We start from the raw sequence: 19,521 nt of genomic DNA, 5'->3' as shown, positions 1-19,521 counted from the left end.
GTCAAATCTTGTCACACTGCTTTGATTTTAGACCTATAAATATATAAAATCTGGATATTCTAAAAAGTAACAAACTTAATTTTATACTGCTATATAAATGTACAAAAATAACTTCATGCACTAGATAAAAAAAATATAACTTATTACATGTAACCTGTTTTCCACTTCAAGCTATTACCACCTGAAGTGGTACATAAATTAAAACTACAGCAAAGACTTTAACAATTATATATGATAATATGAGCAGGTTTATCAAACTATTTTTCAAAGTCCTTAACTGTTCCTAAAACATTATAACACTCATTTGAACTTTTATCTTGATAGCCAAAAGTGAGAATTACATTACCTCATTTCTATGTTTGAAGTCTTATCATATTGGTTGGACCTGCTTTTCTTGTTAAGCATTTTATTTCACCATATTTTGAAATAATATTAATGACAAGTACTTAAAACTCATTAGGTCATCTTTTGACTTTGGGTATTACATATCAGAAAGTTTAGCTGTCTTATAGAAAACATTCAATAATAACTCTATTGTAGAGAAAAAAAATGTACAAAATAAGCTAATCTTATGAAAAGCAAATTAGAACATTTCGTAGTACCATACCATACCAAAATGATGCAATACTGATAAGTCAGCTCATTTATTATTATGGTTCATAAAGCACCAGTCAATGCATCATGCTTCCCATTAAGTTATAAAGCATGACAATAATATTACCATGAAATTTTACAAACTATAACACAGTGTGTAAAAAGTGTAACTTCACAAAATCTGGCAAGTTTTCATTAAACTTTACATAGAAGTCAGGTTTTTTAGAAACGTATTTTTCCTTAAGATATGTTTATGAATTCATATAACCTTTACTAAGTCAGTTTAAATAAAATGTGATTTTGATGCTGAGAATGAAAATACTTCTTTCAATCTTACTGTTTCATATCTCATTTCCAAAATGTTCGGAACCTCTTAAATAAATATCAAAAATTTTTCAGTGAAACTTTATACCACCTATTTTTTCTACCTTTTTACTAACTAGCAAATTCACCAATATACAATGAAAGAAAAGCAAAAGTACAAAATAAATAAAAACACCCTTTTTGTTTTCTTCTCTAGAATGACTGCAGGTTACAAAAGGCAATTACAATTATTTATCCTAAAGGCTTTAGGCTTCTAAGCTTTTTAAACTACTTTTATTCAATCTCATTTTGTCTCTGAACCATATCTAACTAGCCTAGTAGAACAATAAGTCACCTGGTGAGAGCTTAAAGTGAACAAAGTATCAGATTCTGCCAGTAGACAATAGCCGACATACATTCTTCACACAGAGGAATAATGAAAATTTTATTTATCTTTTAAATTTACATTTTGTTATGTAACACCTAATAAGTTTGTCATTTTTATAGATTAGTTAATTGTACACAAAATTTAGAATTATCTTTAGCCTTGAGACCTTGAATGCAAGATTTAATAATTTTTTTCTCAGCATGTTGGTTGTTCAAAAATAACTTAAGTAGCCTTCAGATATGTATTTTAGAACACACACAAAATATGTCACTATTATAATTTATTTGTTATTTATATGTGAATATGTTTTAAAAAATTCATTAGTGCTTAAAACAATGTTTTAAGTCTAAACATATTAAGCTGTCCTTACAAACTATCAATTTAACCACGAAAACAAAACAATCATCTAACTTACATAGTTAAGAAATATGCTCTTCCTACTGGTATAAACATCTCCAATATCATTGCCAAAGAGAATTATAAACATTTATTACAAGACACATGAAAAGTGTCATGCAAGTTTAACAAATGGTGATATTTCAGTAAAGCAAGATGTTGAAAGACTGATTTGTATATATACATATATTGTATGTGTTTCTAACTGATTGAACATTCTCAAATCTTGAAAGGGAAAAGAAAAAATTAAAATAAAAACGTAAACGTTTAGCATATTTAGCAAAAACTAAAATTCTAAACAAATTTTATGTACTATACTATGAATATCTTGTTATCTCACAAACTGAAGATTATCAACCAAACAAGCATATAGCCTGTAAAAATACCAGGGCACGTACTACCACCTCTACCTCAAAATATACCTTAACCTCAAATTGCATAAATGTTGAAAGATCAAGCTTAACCAACAAAGAGCTAGAGAAGTGCACTTGGCTCAAGGCTAGATAGTCCATATTATGTCTTTACTTCAAGATTATTATACTAACACTCACTACACGTGACACCCATGCACTCCCATCATTAAAATCATGATAGGCAGACAGTAAACAAACTATTCCACTGGGTTAAATGCCATTTGGCTTTTATAACTCCTACAATTTCTAGAAATAATGAGAAATCAAGAATGGCATGATGTGACACAACTGGCTTTTATATAGTTTAGATGTTGATTGAAATGCTACCTTTGAGGCCAGGAATTGTGATCCAGATTTCAGGATTACAGGTTTTGGTTTTTCAGCAGCATTCAATGCTGACATGTGCACAAATCTTTGCACTCCACAATCTTTAGCAATTCTTGCAATGGTTTTTGCTCCTTCAACATGCACATCATCAAAAGTAAAGTTCCTAGAAATTTTGAAATGGATGGGATACAGTAAGTTTATAATGTTCATTTTATTATGATTTATTTCACATCATAAAAATATCTAATAAACAATTAGTATAAAAAATCTTAACATGAAGCTTTCTTAAGAGTCTAAAAGATAAAACATGAAGCTTTCTAAAGGCTTTGTCAGTAATGAATATAGCACTTATAGTGTGGTTGACACATTATTATACATTTTTCTCTACTTTCATTCAGAAGTTACTTGTAATAAAAAAGCTTTTCAATTACATAAAGTAACTTTGATGTTTTCCAAAGTTTCCCAACTGATGAGATAAAAGTGTAATTAAGACTACAGTTTTTAAAAAATAGCCATCAATTATTTTGTTTTGGTGTCTTTTGTATATATACAAAAAAATTCTAGTATTTCAAGTTCTTCTCCCATTACAAAGGGCCTGTAAAATCTGATTAAAGTTTAGTTCAGAGCTCTAATTATCAGACAGAAGTAGAAGTCTGTAGAGAAATGGCAATTTTTTTTTAATCAGAGTGATAAATTCTTTCTTCATGGTACATTCTTTTATTTAAGCAGAAGAGACCCACATGATGTTAATAATGAAATATTAACAGGTTTTTTTGCTTATTAATGAAATTTCTAGTTAATTCCAGCTTACAATGTTAGTATAACCACATTCCTATTCTCATGCTTAACTCTGGCTCTTTAAATTGAGATGTGTATGGTTGTTTAGAGAAATTCAATTTTCCTTTTTCTATTGTATTTGTTTATATGACTAGACTGAATTTCTAAGAACTATAGGCATCATTATTACAAACTTGAAACTAATTAGATTTAGACTGATTAAGCTAAAGAATTCAACTTATGCAATAACCACAATGGTAAAATTTTAGGAATAATACACTTTTGGACTCTGGTAAAATAAGGTATACCTATTTAGGCAGTAGTCAAATATTTGTTCACTAGCCAGTAATTGAAAGACAGTTCTAATATTTTAAAGTTCTGTAACACTACATTCAAGTATTGTTAATTTTTTTTCTCTTTTTTAACATAAACTGCTTGATAATGTTTGAAAAGTGGAAAACTAGTTCTTTCAATTTTATATAATATCCATTACTTTAACAAAAATCATTATATAAAAACAAACAAAATATTATACATAGCAGTTCCTTCTCTGTATTAGAGCATAAAAGATATATGTGATGACAATGCTTCAATAAAATATACTGCATACCTACTATGCAAAGTACAGGAGACGTGTTATGATATAATAGGTGTGATTATAAAATATATACTTATACAATGTTAAAAAAAAAGAACCCTGATTAATCACTAACATTGTTTAAAAAATTAACTAATAATAGCACTTTCTCTCTTGTAATTTTTTGTTGTAGTTGAAGATACACACTTCTAATTGAACTGTTACCATTTCTCTATTGTTTTCTGTTCTACTGTTTACTATCATCAAGTTTATTAGGTAAACTTATGTAATCAACCATGTAATGTTAAGAAGACTATAACTGTTAACATGCTTGGAACAGTGACTTTTAAAGCTTATATTTGTCTGCTTCTAGTTAAGTACCAAGCTCCACAATGGGCTATCTGTGCCCTACCTACCATGGGTATTGTAACCCAATCTCTATCACTGTAAATCTTGAGAAATACAGCTGTGTCACTGGGGAACTAAAGCTACAGTGTTCTGTGTAGTCATACTAGTATCACACACATAGCATCAAATATGCGTATATAAACAAACATATATGTCTTTATTTAAGACACAAAAACATATTTCCCATTTAGTCTATTACTAAATGAAGAGTGAATCTATTATTTCATTTCTATGGATTACATTTAAGATAACAGATTTTTTTAGTCAAATATATACCAGCAATTATGGTGACATCATCTGTATATTACTACTATTGAAGGTTTGAACCTTCATCTGATAATGTTCTCCAAATATTCAAAGGTCAAAATGTACTTTCTGTTACACTCCTAATATGCATAAATCTAAATTGGTTTCTTAAGCTTAAAATAAGTTGCAGTCAAAAAATAATAAAAAAGAACATACACTTCACTACTGTTACAATTTTTATATAAAAAATAAAATCTAATAGCTTACAATATATTTCCTACACTAAACAAAAAGAAAGTTTTTAATTCTTTTTTAAAGAGTTTTTATCACTTAAGCACAACATATCTGAACTTTACCTTGTCTCAAAGTCACGCCCAATCAGATTAATTACAACATTTGAATACTTCATCACTTTATACAACGAGTCTTCATCACTGAGATGGAAGGGCTGTGTAACAAAAATATCTTATACAATATAATACTTCACAACTCAACTTATAAACAGGCTGTAACACATAACATTATGTTCTGGAACAACACCTAACCTATTGATCCATCTCAGCTGTTTCATCCTCTAAATTAAGATAATTAAAAAAGTACAATTTTAAAGCCAGGCCTTATCATTTATATACTTATCAAACTTTTTCATAAACTCGCATAAATTTACTGCCTCTATAAAATCAGAAGGTAACCCATTCCAAAGGCCAACCACTCTGCTAGAAAAAAGAAACTTAGATGAAGATGACTTTTACTCTGCAAAAATTTGTGTCCCCTAGTCTAACTATTCTCACTGTTAAATATTTAATAAAGATGATGCACTGACACTATCAATTCTCTTTACACTCTTAATACATCTCAATAAAAGAAAACGATCCAAGAAATTTCAGTTTCTCCTCATATAACAACCCCTTCATCCCAGAGACCATTCTACAGGTGGCCCGTAAGTCCCTACCCATCCATATGTTATGTTATGTTCAATTATGCATGTATTATAAATTTGTTGTGTTTTTTTTCAGAGAAATATGGCCGATGTAAACCCATTTACACTTGAAGAGCGTATTGTGACAAGTACGTGGGTAGATGAGCGCAAGAATACTGGTGAAACCCTGGACACAATAACTGGCAAACTTAGAGAAAGATTCAATAAGGATCAACATGAAAAATGATGTTAAATTGGAAGAGCAAATTTTTTGAAACTGACAATATTAAGGATGCACCTCGTTCAGGAAGACCAGTTAAACGTAGAGGGTCATGTAGAGGGTTGCGAGCAACCATGCAGACCTTTATAAAAAAAAACATGGGAGTTAAAGCATGGCGACCCACATTTGTGAATGAATTAAGTGATGCTGATAGAGAATATAAGAAACTGGCGTGTGATGAGTTACTGCAAGTCTTCAATACAATCCCTTCTCGAGGAGAAGTGATGTTTACGGACAAGCGCGCAATTTACTGTTCAAGTCAAGCACAAAATGTTTACTTCTGGGCAAAGGAGAATCCTCATTATAATGAAGAAATTGAATACAACACTCCGCATGTCATGATGTGGGCAGCACTTAATGCATGTCATGCTATTGGACCATACTTCTTTGACGGGCCAGTAAACCATACCTCATATCTAAACATGTTACAACAATGGTTTATACAGAAACTCAATGAACTTGGAATCAGAGAGGCTGTCTGGTTTCAACAAGATGGAGCTCATTATGCCCTCACTGTGCGAGATTATCTTAATGACACTTTTCCAGATAAATGGATAGGTCGTGGTTCTGTAACATCCCCAGCACCCATGAAATGGCCTGCAAGAAGTCGAGACTTGACAACATGTGATAACTCTCTTTGGGGATACATGAAGGACGTTGTGTCTAAACAACGTTATAATAATAATGATGAGTTGAAAGCAGCTGTTACCACGGCATTAGGAACAATAACCCCTGCTATGTTGAGGAAAATGTCTCACAGAACATGGCATCGCATAATATTATGCAGCGAGAATCAGGGACAGCACACAGATACACTAGATACACAAGATATATGGATGGGTAGGGACTTACGGGCCACCCTGTAGTTACCCTTCTCTGAACTATTTCCAACAATTCAATATCTTTCCTAAGGTAAGGACCCAAGACTGAACACAATATTCCAAACTTGGTATAACCAGTAACTTGTACAATGAAATTATAACCTCTGTAGACGTATATTCAGTATTTCTGAATATACAACCTAAAATCCTATTTGATTTATCACTATCAACAGCACAGTGCTTGGATGGCTTTAGAGGCTGAACAAATATTACACCAAGACTCCTTTCCTTCATAACATTCTTAAGGTTATTCCCATCCAAATTACAATTAAAACTCAAATTATAATAAACTCACATGCATTATCTTGTATATATAATAATTAAAACCCATCTGCCATTTATTTGCACAAAATGCTAAATTATCTACAACCTTCTGTAAATCAGTATCATCCTTTTCAAAGCAAGCAACATCCAAAACCTTAATATCATCTACATGTTTTTTCATCATGTTATTGATGTAAATCAAAGACAGCAAAGGTCTTAAAGACCCAAGATACCCCACTTGCAACAATAATCCAGTTTAACTGAAATCCATTTATAACAATCTTCTGCTTTCTTCCATCCAGCTACTCTAACCAGTTTGCTGAATAACCCCACACCTACAGATATTTTTTCACAAGCCTTTTATGTGGGACTTTGTCAAATGCTTTCTGAAAATCCAGATACACCAAATATACACCCTTACCCTATTCTACTTATGCAGTAACATTTTCAAAGCATGTCAAAAGATTTATAAGGAAAGGTTTTCCCTCAGTGAAACCATGTTGACTATCCAATTAAATTTTGTTAAATGACTTTGTGAAGCATCTTTCACAAGACTTTCCAAACCTTTTCCCACAACTGATGTAAGGTTAATGGGTATATGTTTACTGAGACAATTTTTATCACATTCCTTAAAAAGTAAAATTACATGAGCTAACTTCCAATCATCTGGAATCTGCCCATTATTCAAGGACTGACAGAAAAGTGGCTTACATATCCAATCTTTAACACCCTTTAAACCCTTGAGAAACTCCTATCTGGCCCAAGAGCCTTAACATTCTTTAAACTCCCCAGTTTGTTATTAACCAACTCATAATTAATCTAGTCATCTTGTTTGATCTCTTTTCCAACTGTTCAAGACGTGAAATATACTTACATCTTCATTACCAAACCTGAAAAAAAAAGCAAAATTTAATAAACCAGCCACCTCATAACCATTGGATTATAGCCTTCCTTTATCATCCCTCAAGGATACTGCCCCAATTCTAACAATTTGATTACCATTAATGTATCCAAAGAAATCCTTACTTTTCTCATGTATCCTTTTTGATGTCCTAATTTCCTGTTTCACCAACTTTCTTAATCTTCTGTAATCTTCCAAATCTCTTGTCAGACCACTCAATTTAAGTTTTTCAAATTTATGATGCTTACCTTTAACTTTAGCTCTCAAACTCTATGTGAGCAAACCTGGTTTTTTACTTGCAGCTAACCCTTAATTTCTTTTTATAATGAGCATGTTTACCTTTAATATTTCAAAACTTTTCTTTTAAAGTTTTCCACATCTGATAAGTATCTCTAAATAACTCAGCTTCTCAATCCATAACAGATAATTCTTGTTGCTTCCCTTCAAAATTTAATTTTTTGAAATTTCTAATCAAAAGATAGGCTCAAGCTGTGTACTATGTTCACCATTAGGTTTGTTCTGGGTTCTGGTGAATAATTTTGTTGTAACTGTTTACATAAACCTTTGGTGATTGTATATCTTGCATGTATACCTTGTAAATCAGACATTTGTTTGGGCTATGTTTGATACACTACCAGTAGTTTTTCTGATTACTTACTCACAGTATACTGCAAAATGAACAACCATTTACAGTACACAAGAGTATGACAAAGGGCTCCAAAATTGACTTTAACATCCTATAACAAAACTTTTATCAAAAGGTATTTTAGTCATATTAGGAACTTAAGGAAGGAACATAAGAGATAATGAAGTAAAATACTATTCATCTAAAATAAAGCTTATAAGATTTTGATGAAAATTTTTTGTGAAATTTCATTACAGAAGCAGTGTTGTAAATACACAATGTAATAAACAAGGTAAAGTCCATAAATTTGCTGGAAGAGTAAGAATGTATCTAATCTCAAATTCAATAGTGTAACTTCAAAAATTAAACATAAAACAGCAAAATATTTATTTCTGTAGCAGGATATGGTTCTGAACACTGAAAATATTGTATTAACATAAACCTTTCAAAATAATACACAATTTTATCTTCAGTGAAAACATTGACAATTCTCTTCAACTGTCACTACTGAAAATACTATAACGTACATTTAACTATTAATGGCCAGACTTTATTAAGTGTCCAATTTGATTTGCCAGCCTTCTGGAGCAAATTTGTTCTGAATATGTACCTCACACAAACATATATAATACATTGGTTTTAAGTTTTTTCAGTAAACCATGGAATAAATAATGGTGGGGTGTTAAAAGTAGCATGCTGCCAGTAAAATAATTTAATTTCAAAGCAATAACACAAATACAAAAATTTTAAGTACGAATCAAGCCTTTATTGTGATTAATTGGTAAACATTTATATTTTGAAAATTTGTTTTCAGCTGAATGTCTCATTACTTTTTCACATATAAAGACAATAATTAGAATTTTTTGAGTAAATAAAAAGATTGAGATCCAAAATCAATCTGGGAAGTTTATGATTTGATTAAGCCACAAACACAGGGTATCAAGATATTTTGGATATATCTATCTGAAGCTTGTAATAAAATAACTTTTTTTTAAACATAAGACATCCTTTATGCATATATCTAGTTATGCATTTTTTATATTATTGTATATAACAGCCAAAACATTTACTCTTATAAATAACTGAAATGGATAATAGTAAATTACATGAGCTCCTTTGCTTTGTTTAGCTTCTACCGAGTGCAGATGATTAAGGTAGGGTGATTTGAAATGTACAGTCACAATTCAAATCACTTTCCTGCAAGAAAAGCCCTTGAAAGTGGGATTGCATAACGGGCATTCAAATAGTGTGAGTACTAGTAGTTTTAAATTTCAATGACTGATAAGTTAATAAGCTAAATCTGCAAACAATAATTAGGGGTCTATTTATAAAAACAGATAATAGAGGAACTGGTAAGATGCATGTAAAGAAGTTCACAAAATGGGTAAAGGAGATCACCATTTTAGCTTAACTCCATAAATATGGCTTTGCACTTCTTATATTTATGATCTGTGAAAGTAGTTTAATACAAAATAACTATTCTTATTAGCCTTCTATAGCTAGATTCACTATAGAAATGTAAAGAATGTCACAATAATTTCTACACCTATCTTTGATAATATATCGAGGTAGTGTACATTTCAGTGATGCGTTTCATATTTTTATTTGTAGAATGGAAGGTAAACAAAGTTGGCAGTTGAAATATTATTGTACAAAAAACATAGAAGAAGAGAAGACTTTCTTACAATGCATTTGCTTTTTTATCTTTTTTAGAAAAATGGTAGTCTTCTTCAATAAGATGGAAAAATATGACAGAATGTAGCCCAAGTGCTAGATGTTTGGCACATGGTTTTTCATTAGTTTTATTTTTAAGAACTGTATAAATCATTTATAGAAGGGCTTTTGTTTTTTTTTAACTTTCCAGTTGAAAAGTAGACACTAAAGAAAGCCTGGCCCTTAAGTATATCATCTCACTATAAATTAGGTTATGATTAAACATAAAAGTCATTTTTTGTCAAAAAAAGATATCTAGTGAAAACAATAAAACTATTTGGCTAAAAATTTAAATACATATTATATCTTTCATAATAAATTAAGTTATGATTAAAAATAAAAGCCATTTTTTGTCAAAAAAAAGATAATATCTAGTGAGTACAATAAAACTATTTGGCTAAAAATTTAAATAAACATTATATCTTTTATTGTACTAAAACAAATGTTTGTTTTCAACTCATAATACAGTAGCATACTGTACCTGAAAAGATATTAATTAGTCTATGATTCTTTAACAAATTAATCCCTTTATAACACTAGTACTTTAAAATAATTATTTTACTAGGTCATAGAATTAGATATTCAATAACGTTTTGCTGAATAGCTAATGAATAAATCTGTGCATTTTGTACGAGTTAATGCATGACTAAGAAACATTCTTACAAAGAAAAGTATCTGTCCTAGATCTCCACACATACGCAGTCTAAGAACATCATACGATTCTCCTCTGTATGGGATTATAACCTGAGTCCCGATCTTCCCTAGAAAAACAACAATAATTAATGCTATAGTTCTGAGTATATGAGTACAAAATAAATTTAGTAAAAGCATACCTATATCCATACGACATCCAGTTCTAACTGCAATATTCGTATTAATCTAAGTACACTTTTCTCATATGTAAAAATTACTTTTTACAAATGGCCATAATACTTTAACCAGCCTCTTTTAAAAAAAAGGCTTGTTACAATATATTACTAAAAATATATATTTTAAAAGAACAAAGGCTGATGTAATTTTAAAAACAAACTATTCACATCAACTGACTTACCTCAAGTATTTTCTTTCCATTTGTCATCAAAACTACATTATAGTTGATAAAGATACAAAACATTTTATGCTGAAAGTGTCAGAGTATATATTACAATACCATATTTAATTTCAGGATGAAAAAAAAGATTGTCAAATTACTAGCAACTTATGAAAAAAGATAAAATTGTAACACATTAAATAAAATGTATTATGCTAATAAAGACAATTCTAAGTTTAATAACAATGCTTTTGTAATCTGAGAAGATTAATTTAAAACATTATTTTCAGATTTTGTTGCTCTTATGACAGGAAGGATATCAAAATGTTCCAAAAAAAAAAAAAAAAGTACTGAAATGGGTTAGTAGAATGGTACTAACTCTCAAAATCCCAGATACTGTACAAAAAATACCCATTAAAACTGATCATCTTGTTTGTAGGTCAAAGTTCATATTGAAGCAGCAAATTTTAAAAAATTATTAAAACTTCTTTTATACACAGGTTATACCACAAATGATATTTAAACTCCCTTTCAAGATTCTATTCAGATCTAAAGACCTCCCACATATCCTTGTGTGTTCCAGGACTGTATAAATACACACATGGTAGCTGTAATGACACTAACACTGGCAAAAGTAAATACCAATTACACCTATAAACCCGTGAACATATTTGAGTACCAAACATACCTGGTAAACAATTATCAAATCTTCCAGATTCTGCAATTCACATACATAGTGAAAATAATCACCATCCCATCCCATATTGATTAATAATTTCAAAGTCCTCTCATCTGAATTATCCAATACTGAACTTCTTATAAAAGAGATTTATTATAGACAAACTCTGAACTTTAAATAACACACTTTCTACAGTTAGGTCTGTTCTGAGTAACTTGAATACTATTGTTACATTTGTTAGATTACCTTACTATTTCTTGCTTTTTAATTGACTATCATCCCTTTACTCTTTATTTTAATTTCTCTTTACAAAGTGTCAGAATTATAGAAAACGTATGTATCTATGACTTGAATGGCTTTGTTACCTTGAATTTTTATGTTCTTATATGCGCTCGTGCACGCGTGTATGTACATTTATAGCTAAATACATTAAACTTTGTATAATTTCAAAGACAAATAATTAGAGAATGTAACCGAGATGAAAAATGGTTTTAACAATTTATACAACATATATCAAAGAATGTGTAATGAATCACCAAACTAAATACCACTACTGTTTTTTCATGTATTTATGTATTTATCTGTAATCAAAATGGCCTGATTATGCTTAAATATAGTATGATAAGCAATTTTGATTTTTTCATTAGAAAATAATTTAAATGTTCAGAGTTTTGTAAATGAATTTCAGTGAATATCTAATATTTAAAATTTCTGGTAACTGAAACATGTAGGCTGTGTTATGGATGATTTAGTTTTACAATATGTATTTTTGCAGCTTAGTTTGAATGTAAAAATAGATGTTCATATCACCAGATAAAGAAATGTTTTCTTTCATCTTAATAACAAGTGTTTCAGTATAAAATGTAGGCTGCAGGATTACCAATACATAATAATAATAATAAGATTTACATCAAAAGCTCATCTATACTATCAAACTTATCACTTAAAATAATCATACAAATATAAATGTCACTTCACATTCATATCTTTTAAAATATGAGACAAAATGTATATAAATTAAACTAAGATCACACACCATATTGTCAAAATACCAGAGATAATGCTTGCTTTTAAAAACTGTGCATTTTAAACCATGATTCCATTTTTTTTTAGATTTCATTAAAACAGTCCACTTCTGATAACACATTATTTCAGTTTACCTAGGTTAACATAAAACCACTAATACATCACTGCAATGCCTAAGGCCTAACAAAACTATGTTAATTTTGTGAATTGTTGAAAGTTCAGAAACAAGGAAACATTTATCCACTTATCAACCATTTGTTCCCAACAATAATGTGAACAAGTTTCCTTACATTTTGCTCCAAGTTTTTAATTCAAGATTGTTTTACATGTTCATATACATGTTTGTGACAAGATTCAAGCTTTAAGTGTCATAACTATAGCATTGCACAACAAAGTTTTTGCTTCTTGAACACTGTTGGGTGTTCCTTATAGATTTTTGGCAGTTGATCACAAAAATCACATCCAAATTTGCCCATCACGTACAGTTTCATCGAAATCTTCAGTTTTGCTACAATGGAAAAACGATATCAGGGCAACTGGAATCCGTCAATGCTTGCTGACTACTGTTGGACACTGCAACGTGATGCACCGGACATTGAATCCAAAGAAAATCAGAAGCAAAACACTTTTAATTATGTTGAACTTAATAGTGTATTAGAAACAAACACAATTAAATACGTTATTGCCAGGAAACAGTTAACTGTGTATTTCTCAGAGTTTCCACAAGATGAAGCAAAACCAAAACTATATTTGTGTATACCCACCAGGTACCTGTCACAATCAACAAAAACTTTTCAGGAAGCAAAACTTTTCAAAATTTTTTTTGTGCAGTGTAATCATAAAGTAACTCAAACACTTTGTAACCAACCAAAGAAAAGGAATAACCTCAGTTCATTTTATTCATTAAACAAATGATTACTTCATAATAGTAAAATCCAAGTTCTTTGGATATTCTTCAAGTAGATATTATATGCATCAATATTTTAAAATATGGCTGAGTAACACTGCATCCAATTTTTCAGTTTGCATTTTAAGATGAAAGAAAAGAGACTTCCACAATAATAATTTAATATTTTAGATTAATCAATGTTTACCATAGAGTATTAAAGTCACATAAAGAAGCCAAACAAAGTAAAACTAACACTAGTATATTCTGTGACTAAAAAGTTTTAATTACTGTAATTTTGTATTATACAAATTATAAAACCAATAGAGAATATGTAATAAAAAAAGCAACAATCCAATCTGGTAGCATTAGTTTTATTGTTGTGACAATACTGTTTAAATTCTCAATTGGTGGACATGACCAATAAAAGGTTAAATCCTGTAGTGTTTGAATAATGGATCAGTAGCTTTTTACTCTCTCTTTATCCACTCTCTGTTTTCCTTAAAAGATTGATTCTAGCAGTGTATTACTTTTCACACTCAGCTGCATTACTATGATCTCTGCTTACTATTACACATGTTTTGTAATTAGACAAAAATTACTATTCTACCAAACAACAAGCTTAGGTGAAGAAGTTCAAAGCTGTTTAATTGGTCAATACAAATTCAGTTTCCACAAAATTGACTATCTGAATGAAAGTAAGAAACAAACTGAACTATAAACTCTTACTTTAACCTGCTTTTTATATAGTTCATATGGTTTCCTAATTTTCAAGAAAGTTCTAATTTTTAAAAAATGCCCATAACAGCATTAAAACCAAAATAATAAAATCTAAATTGAAAAACAAAAGATAAAACAGTATCAAAATGTTTTTGAACTATATAAAACAAGAGAAAATTCTAGAGAAATAATCTTTAACTAACCTAATTTGTTTACCAAATACCTTCCTAAGAAGCCAGTAGCTCCGAACACAGTTGCAACAACTCCATTGAAGGAGGACCGACCCCCTGTTCCTCGTTTCAAAGATGGCAAGTCAGTCCCTGGTGGAGGAAACTTTTTAACCGGTGCATTACTACACAAATATTTTTGTTGAAATGGCTGTGTTGTCACAACATAAAGTCCAGGTAGGTGGTGTCCTATTTACATTTAAAGTTTCATAAACAAAGACTACATATATAAAACTACACTCTTGTAATACTTCATTAGTCTCATCAAGTATTTTGTGTAAAATTAAACTACACACCATAATTATATATTCATCTCCAACATTGAAAAAAAAGTCTTGTCTATTAGCTCTTAACAGGGGAAAAACTCCCTGGACTTTGAAATGCCTGAAGGCCAAATCTTTATGAACACCAAACTGAAATTTTATATTACCTGCATAACAAATAACAAAAAATGTATAAGCAACAAGCATTATGTCAGTACATTACGAACAAGCCCAAGAATAAATAAATAAAATCAGCAACTAGTTGCTATACAGCCGCCATCTATACACAGTTTTGGAGCTTCATAACTGTTAATTATGAATTATCAATGGGTTCCATACAGACCCCATCATCTTTTGTAACTACTTGTGAGTCCATGACTTTGTTGGTTAGTCTCTACTAGCATACAGATCATTCAAAAACTGTAACTGAAATACTATCAATATTGCAATTCATCCCACAAACTACTGCTGTAGTCCCTTATGTATGCTATTGCATAACAAACAAAAATATAAAATTATTTAGTATGATGCAGCATGAAAACCCCTTCTGTAAATATTTTGAATTGATAAATAAGAGGTAAACCTCAATAATCATGACATTTGAAATTCATTTAGACAGGATTATAGTAAATTAATCAACAAAACCTTTTTTTATATCCTATATTTTTGTGCAACAGCAATAACAAGCATGGAGCACACTTATACCCAATTTGATTTTATGACTCATCAGGATCTCTACCAACCCACCCTCATAAACTGAAATACTTGTAGGGAGGATTACAGTAAATTAATCTATGACACAATGGATGTGATTAAATACATAAGTAAAAAGTATTTCACCTCCTGAATCCAAAACTGTAATTATGTCTCAAGTCAGTAAAGAGATTACAGAGCTATAAGCTAAAAGTTTCTACTTGAAAAAAAACAAAAAAAACTCAGACCCATTCTCTGCACTGCTGTGCCCTGTCTAAAAATAATAGTGAGATACAAAACCATTACTTTGGAAGTTTAAAATGTTCAGAACTTCCTTCATTAATTTGTTATTTTACATTTCACAAAAATCAACACATTAAATTTCAATTTTAAATGTTGTTGTAATCATGCTTCCATTACTACCAACATGCTGGCACATTATTACTGTCTAGTACTACTCATTGCAAGATATTTTACTCTTTTACCATTAATGTCAAACATCTCACATTTTAAATACTGTAAAGTTTCACTGTAAAATGGTTTATTAGGACCAGATTTTTCTAAATTATGACACATCAGTAGCTCTAAATTCACAAGCTATAACTTGAAGACATAAAATTGTAACTCAATACTTTAGCCTATATGGATTTGTTTGTAATTAAACACAAAGCTACACAATGTGCTGTATGCACAATGAATATTGAAATCTGGATTTACATTGCAAGTCTATAGACATACTGATGAACCACTTAGGGCACCTAAATGGAATATTTGCAGGATTTCTTAAACATTTATAAAGTGTCCCTAATCAATCCCACAATGAGTTATTTAATAAGAATGAACATTAAGTACCTGTGGTTCCTTTTTTCTCCGACACTAAAGTGTACTTGAACAGCTAATGATTAAAAAGCCATTAGTTTACTAAATAAGCTTTCCTAATCTTGCATATTTAACAATGATAAACAGAAAACATCTAACAGACATGACAGGTCTGAAAATAAGATACTTAGGTGTAATTTATAATAATTTATACACACATTAAATTATCACTGTCAACTATGTCTATGACCTGTACAATTAAAAAAAAAAGTGCAAACTATTATTTAATACAAATACTGAAAGCTGAGAGTGTTTTCTTTCTTGAAAGCTTGGGCACTGAAATTAAAACAATGGAAACACTGTGATATTCTAATAAATAATTCATTAAGATTTGACAATAAAGTTGGATGAATTTCCGTCCTGTTTCAGATAATTATTGCTCAAACGTTGAGTCAAATATAAAGTATGAGAACAACGAGTGAGTCCCATTTGAGAATATCAATTTCAGTTAATCAACTGGGATTAAACGGATACTAAGAAAAACTAATAATATCTTTCGTTTGTAAAATTCTGTGTTTACAGAATATCCCTATTTACACCAAGAAAATATTAATACTACAAGTTATTCTACTAACGTGAAGAGCGGCCAATAACTTGAATAACAACCATCTTGTCCTTCTGATAACCGAACACTACAGTAGAGGGCTAAATTAGTACACTAACACCACCCAATGAGAGAAAAGTACTATGAAAACGTTTTATATATATATGTATATATATATATATACATTGGTAAAAAACATATATGTAAGCAGCATGTATAATATATTTATGCTTTTAAAGCTGTATTTTGAATATTGTAAATTCTTTGCTTGCCAGAGGGGGCTGCAGAACGTAATAATAAATTCAAATTAGGCCTAATTATACTCAAAATATTTGATGTCAAGTTTGTAACAAATGCGAAAGTACGAGGGCTGTTCAAAAAATACGCGGACTGTTTGAATTGCGCGGATCCAGTTGGTTCGAGGGGAATCCGCTTGGTGACGCTAAGTTCGCACAGATCAGCTGATTACGATGCCATTTCCCGATTGCAGATATCTTCATTTGTGTATTAGCTACACGGTTTTAAGTGAAGTGCGATTTTTTCGTTTGGCGGATTTCAGAATGAATGACCTGAAGGAACAACGACTTGCTGTGAAATTTTGTGTTAAACTTGGAAAATCGGCGACTGAAACTTTTGCTATGCTTAACACGGCTTACGGTGATGTTGCTATGAAGCGTACAGCATGTTTCAAGTTGCATGAACGTTTTAAGGATGGTCGACAGTCCATTGAAGTTGATGAGCGTCCTGGACGTCCTTCCACGTCAACTGACGACCCACACGTCGACAAAATCAACACCCTGGTGCGTGCAAATCGACGTCTGACTGTCAGGGAGCTTGCTGAAGAGTGTGGGATATCAGTTGGATCTTGTTACGAGATTTTGACCGAAAAATTGAAGATGCACCGCGTTGCTGCGAAATTCAGCCCTCAGAACTCGTGAGTTTTTGGCCAAACACTCGATCACTGTTCTTCCCCACCCCCCTACTCACCTGACCTTGCTCCTTGCAATTTTTTCTTGTTCCTTAAACTCAAAAGACCCTTGAAAGGAAGAAGATTTGAGACGATTCCCGAGATTAAGGCAAATGCAACGAAGGAGCTGGAGGACATCACAAAAGAAGCGTACCAGAACTGTTTCAACAAGTGGAAACACCGTTGGGATAAGTGTGTGCGTTGGGGAAAAGAGTACTTTGAAGGGGTCCCAGACCTGTAACTTCTAAATAAAGTACATTTTGTTTTATGACGTCAGTCCGCGTATTTTTTTTGAACAGACCTCGTAGATTATAATTCTACTTGGTCCAGTGAAGCAACAAAAATGTAGTTGAGAAGATACTTAAGAAAAAAAGAGAGTTGTTTTGTAACAGATAGAATGAATACGTCAATGTGTTTACATTTTATTTGTGTTCCTGTCAGTTATTGCGGATATATACGCACTAAGTTACCTTATACAAAGGAGTTAATTTTTACATTAGTATAGTGTAGTTGGTATCATTTGTAAACGTGGGTTTGTAACAAGTTACAACACTGTACAATTCTTCAGTTTAGTAGTAATGTCAAAGGAGAAACTAATAATGTGTTATCGTTAGGTGAAACTAACTCTAAATTATTTCCCGCAGGCAATTTCACACTGCTAGAAACCAGGTTTCGATACCCGTGGTGGGAAGAGCACAGATAGCCCATTGTGTAGGTTTTTGCTTAACTCTAAACAAACATACAATCACAGACAATTTAAAAGATCCCATCAACGAAACAACATTTTACAATGATATGTTTTACATATCGATGATCATATGGAAATCATTTTTAAAAACGTTTTTTCGTTTACTGATTCATTCTTAACTGGCTACATTTTAGGGCGAAATGAAGGTAGCTTTATTTTATTTGCTTAATAAGTTATAATTTTATGACATCTCAGGAAGCTTGAAGTAGTAACTGATAAAAATTATACAAGAAAAATGTTAATACTATCTAAATTATAAAATATTTCTATTATAAACCACACAATTGGTTTATAATAGAAAAGTATTTGCTTGTTGTTAAATGCAAAATATAATGAACTATTTCTGTTATGTCCACCACTGATATCAAAACCGATATTTTATCGCCTTAAGCCTTCTGACTTACCACTGAGCCACTTGGGAGCAAGAAGAGTTTGTTTGTTTTTGAATTTCGCACAAAGCTACTCGAGGGCTATCTGTGTTAGCCGTCCCTAATTTAGCAATGTAAGACTAGAGGGAAGGCAACTAGTCATCATCACCCACCGCCAACTCTTGGGCTACTCTTTTACCAACGAATAATTGGATTGACCGTTATCTTATAACGCCTCCACGATTGAAAGAGCGAGCATGTTTTGTGTGATGGGGATTCGAATCCGCGACCCTTGGATTACGAGTCGAGCGCCTAAACCACCTGGTCATGCCGGGCCAAGCAAGAAGAGAATGATCACATTTCACCACAAAATGTTTCGTTGGAAAATAATTATAAAAATGACATTACTATTTTTAAAAAAATTAAAGAATTTTCAGTGGCTCTCCTAAATGATCATTTCAAAACTAAATATTTCACTG

General features: G+C 31.1%; 1 protein-coding gene across 1 annotated transcript in view; it reads right to left on the bottom strand.

Annotated features, from left to right (window-relative positions):
- ND-39 (NADH:ubiquinone oxidoreductase subunit 39) overlaps positions 1-17,102 on the bottom strand; it is a 40,966-nt gene extending 23,864 nt beyond the window's left edge. Inside the window, exons 1-5 of the mRNA XM_076472884.1 lie at positions 16,991-17,102; positions 14,557-14,769; positions 10,676-10,773; positions 4,786-4,877; positions 2,422-2,584 (exon numbers count right to left, since the gene is read on the bottom strand). Of these exons, the coding sequence (XP_076328999.1) occupies positions 2,422-2,584; positions 4,786-4,877; positions 10,676-10,773; positions 14,557-14,769; positions 16,991-17,024 (600 nt within the window). The 5' untranslated portion in view covers positions 17,025-17,102. The remainder of the gene's footprint in view (positions 1-2,421; positions 2,585-4,785; positions 4,878-10,675; positions 10,774-14,556; positions 14,770-16,990) is intronic.
- Positions 17,103-19,521: the final 2,419 nt, after the last annotated feature.

Source organism: Tachypleus tridentatus, chromosome 12 (assembly GCF_004210375.1).
Source record: "Tachypleus tridentatus isolate NWPU-2018 chromosome 12, ASM421037v1, whole genome shotgun sequence".
Classification (NCBI taxonomy): Eukaryota; Metazoa; Arthropoda; class Merostomata; order Xiphosura; family Limulidae; genus Tachypleus; species Tachypleus tridentatus.
This window is presented reverse-complemented; position numbering and strand designations above follow the sequence as displayed.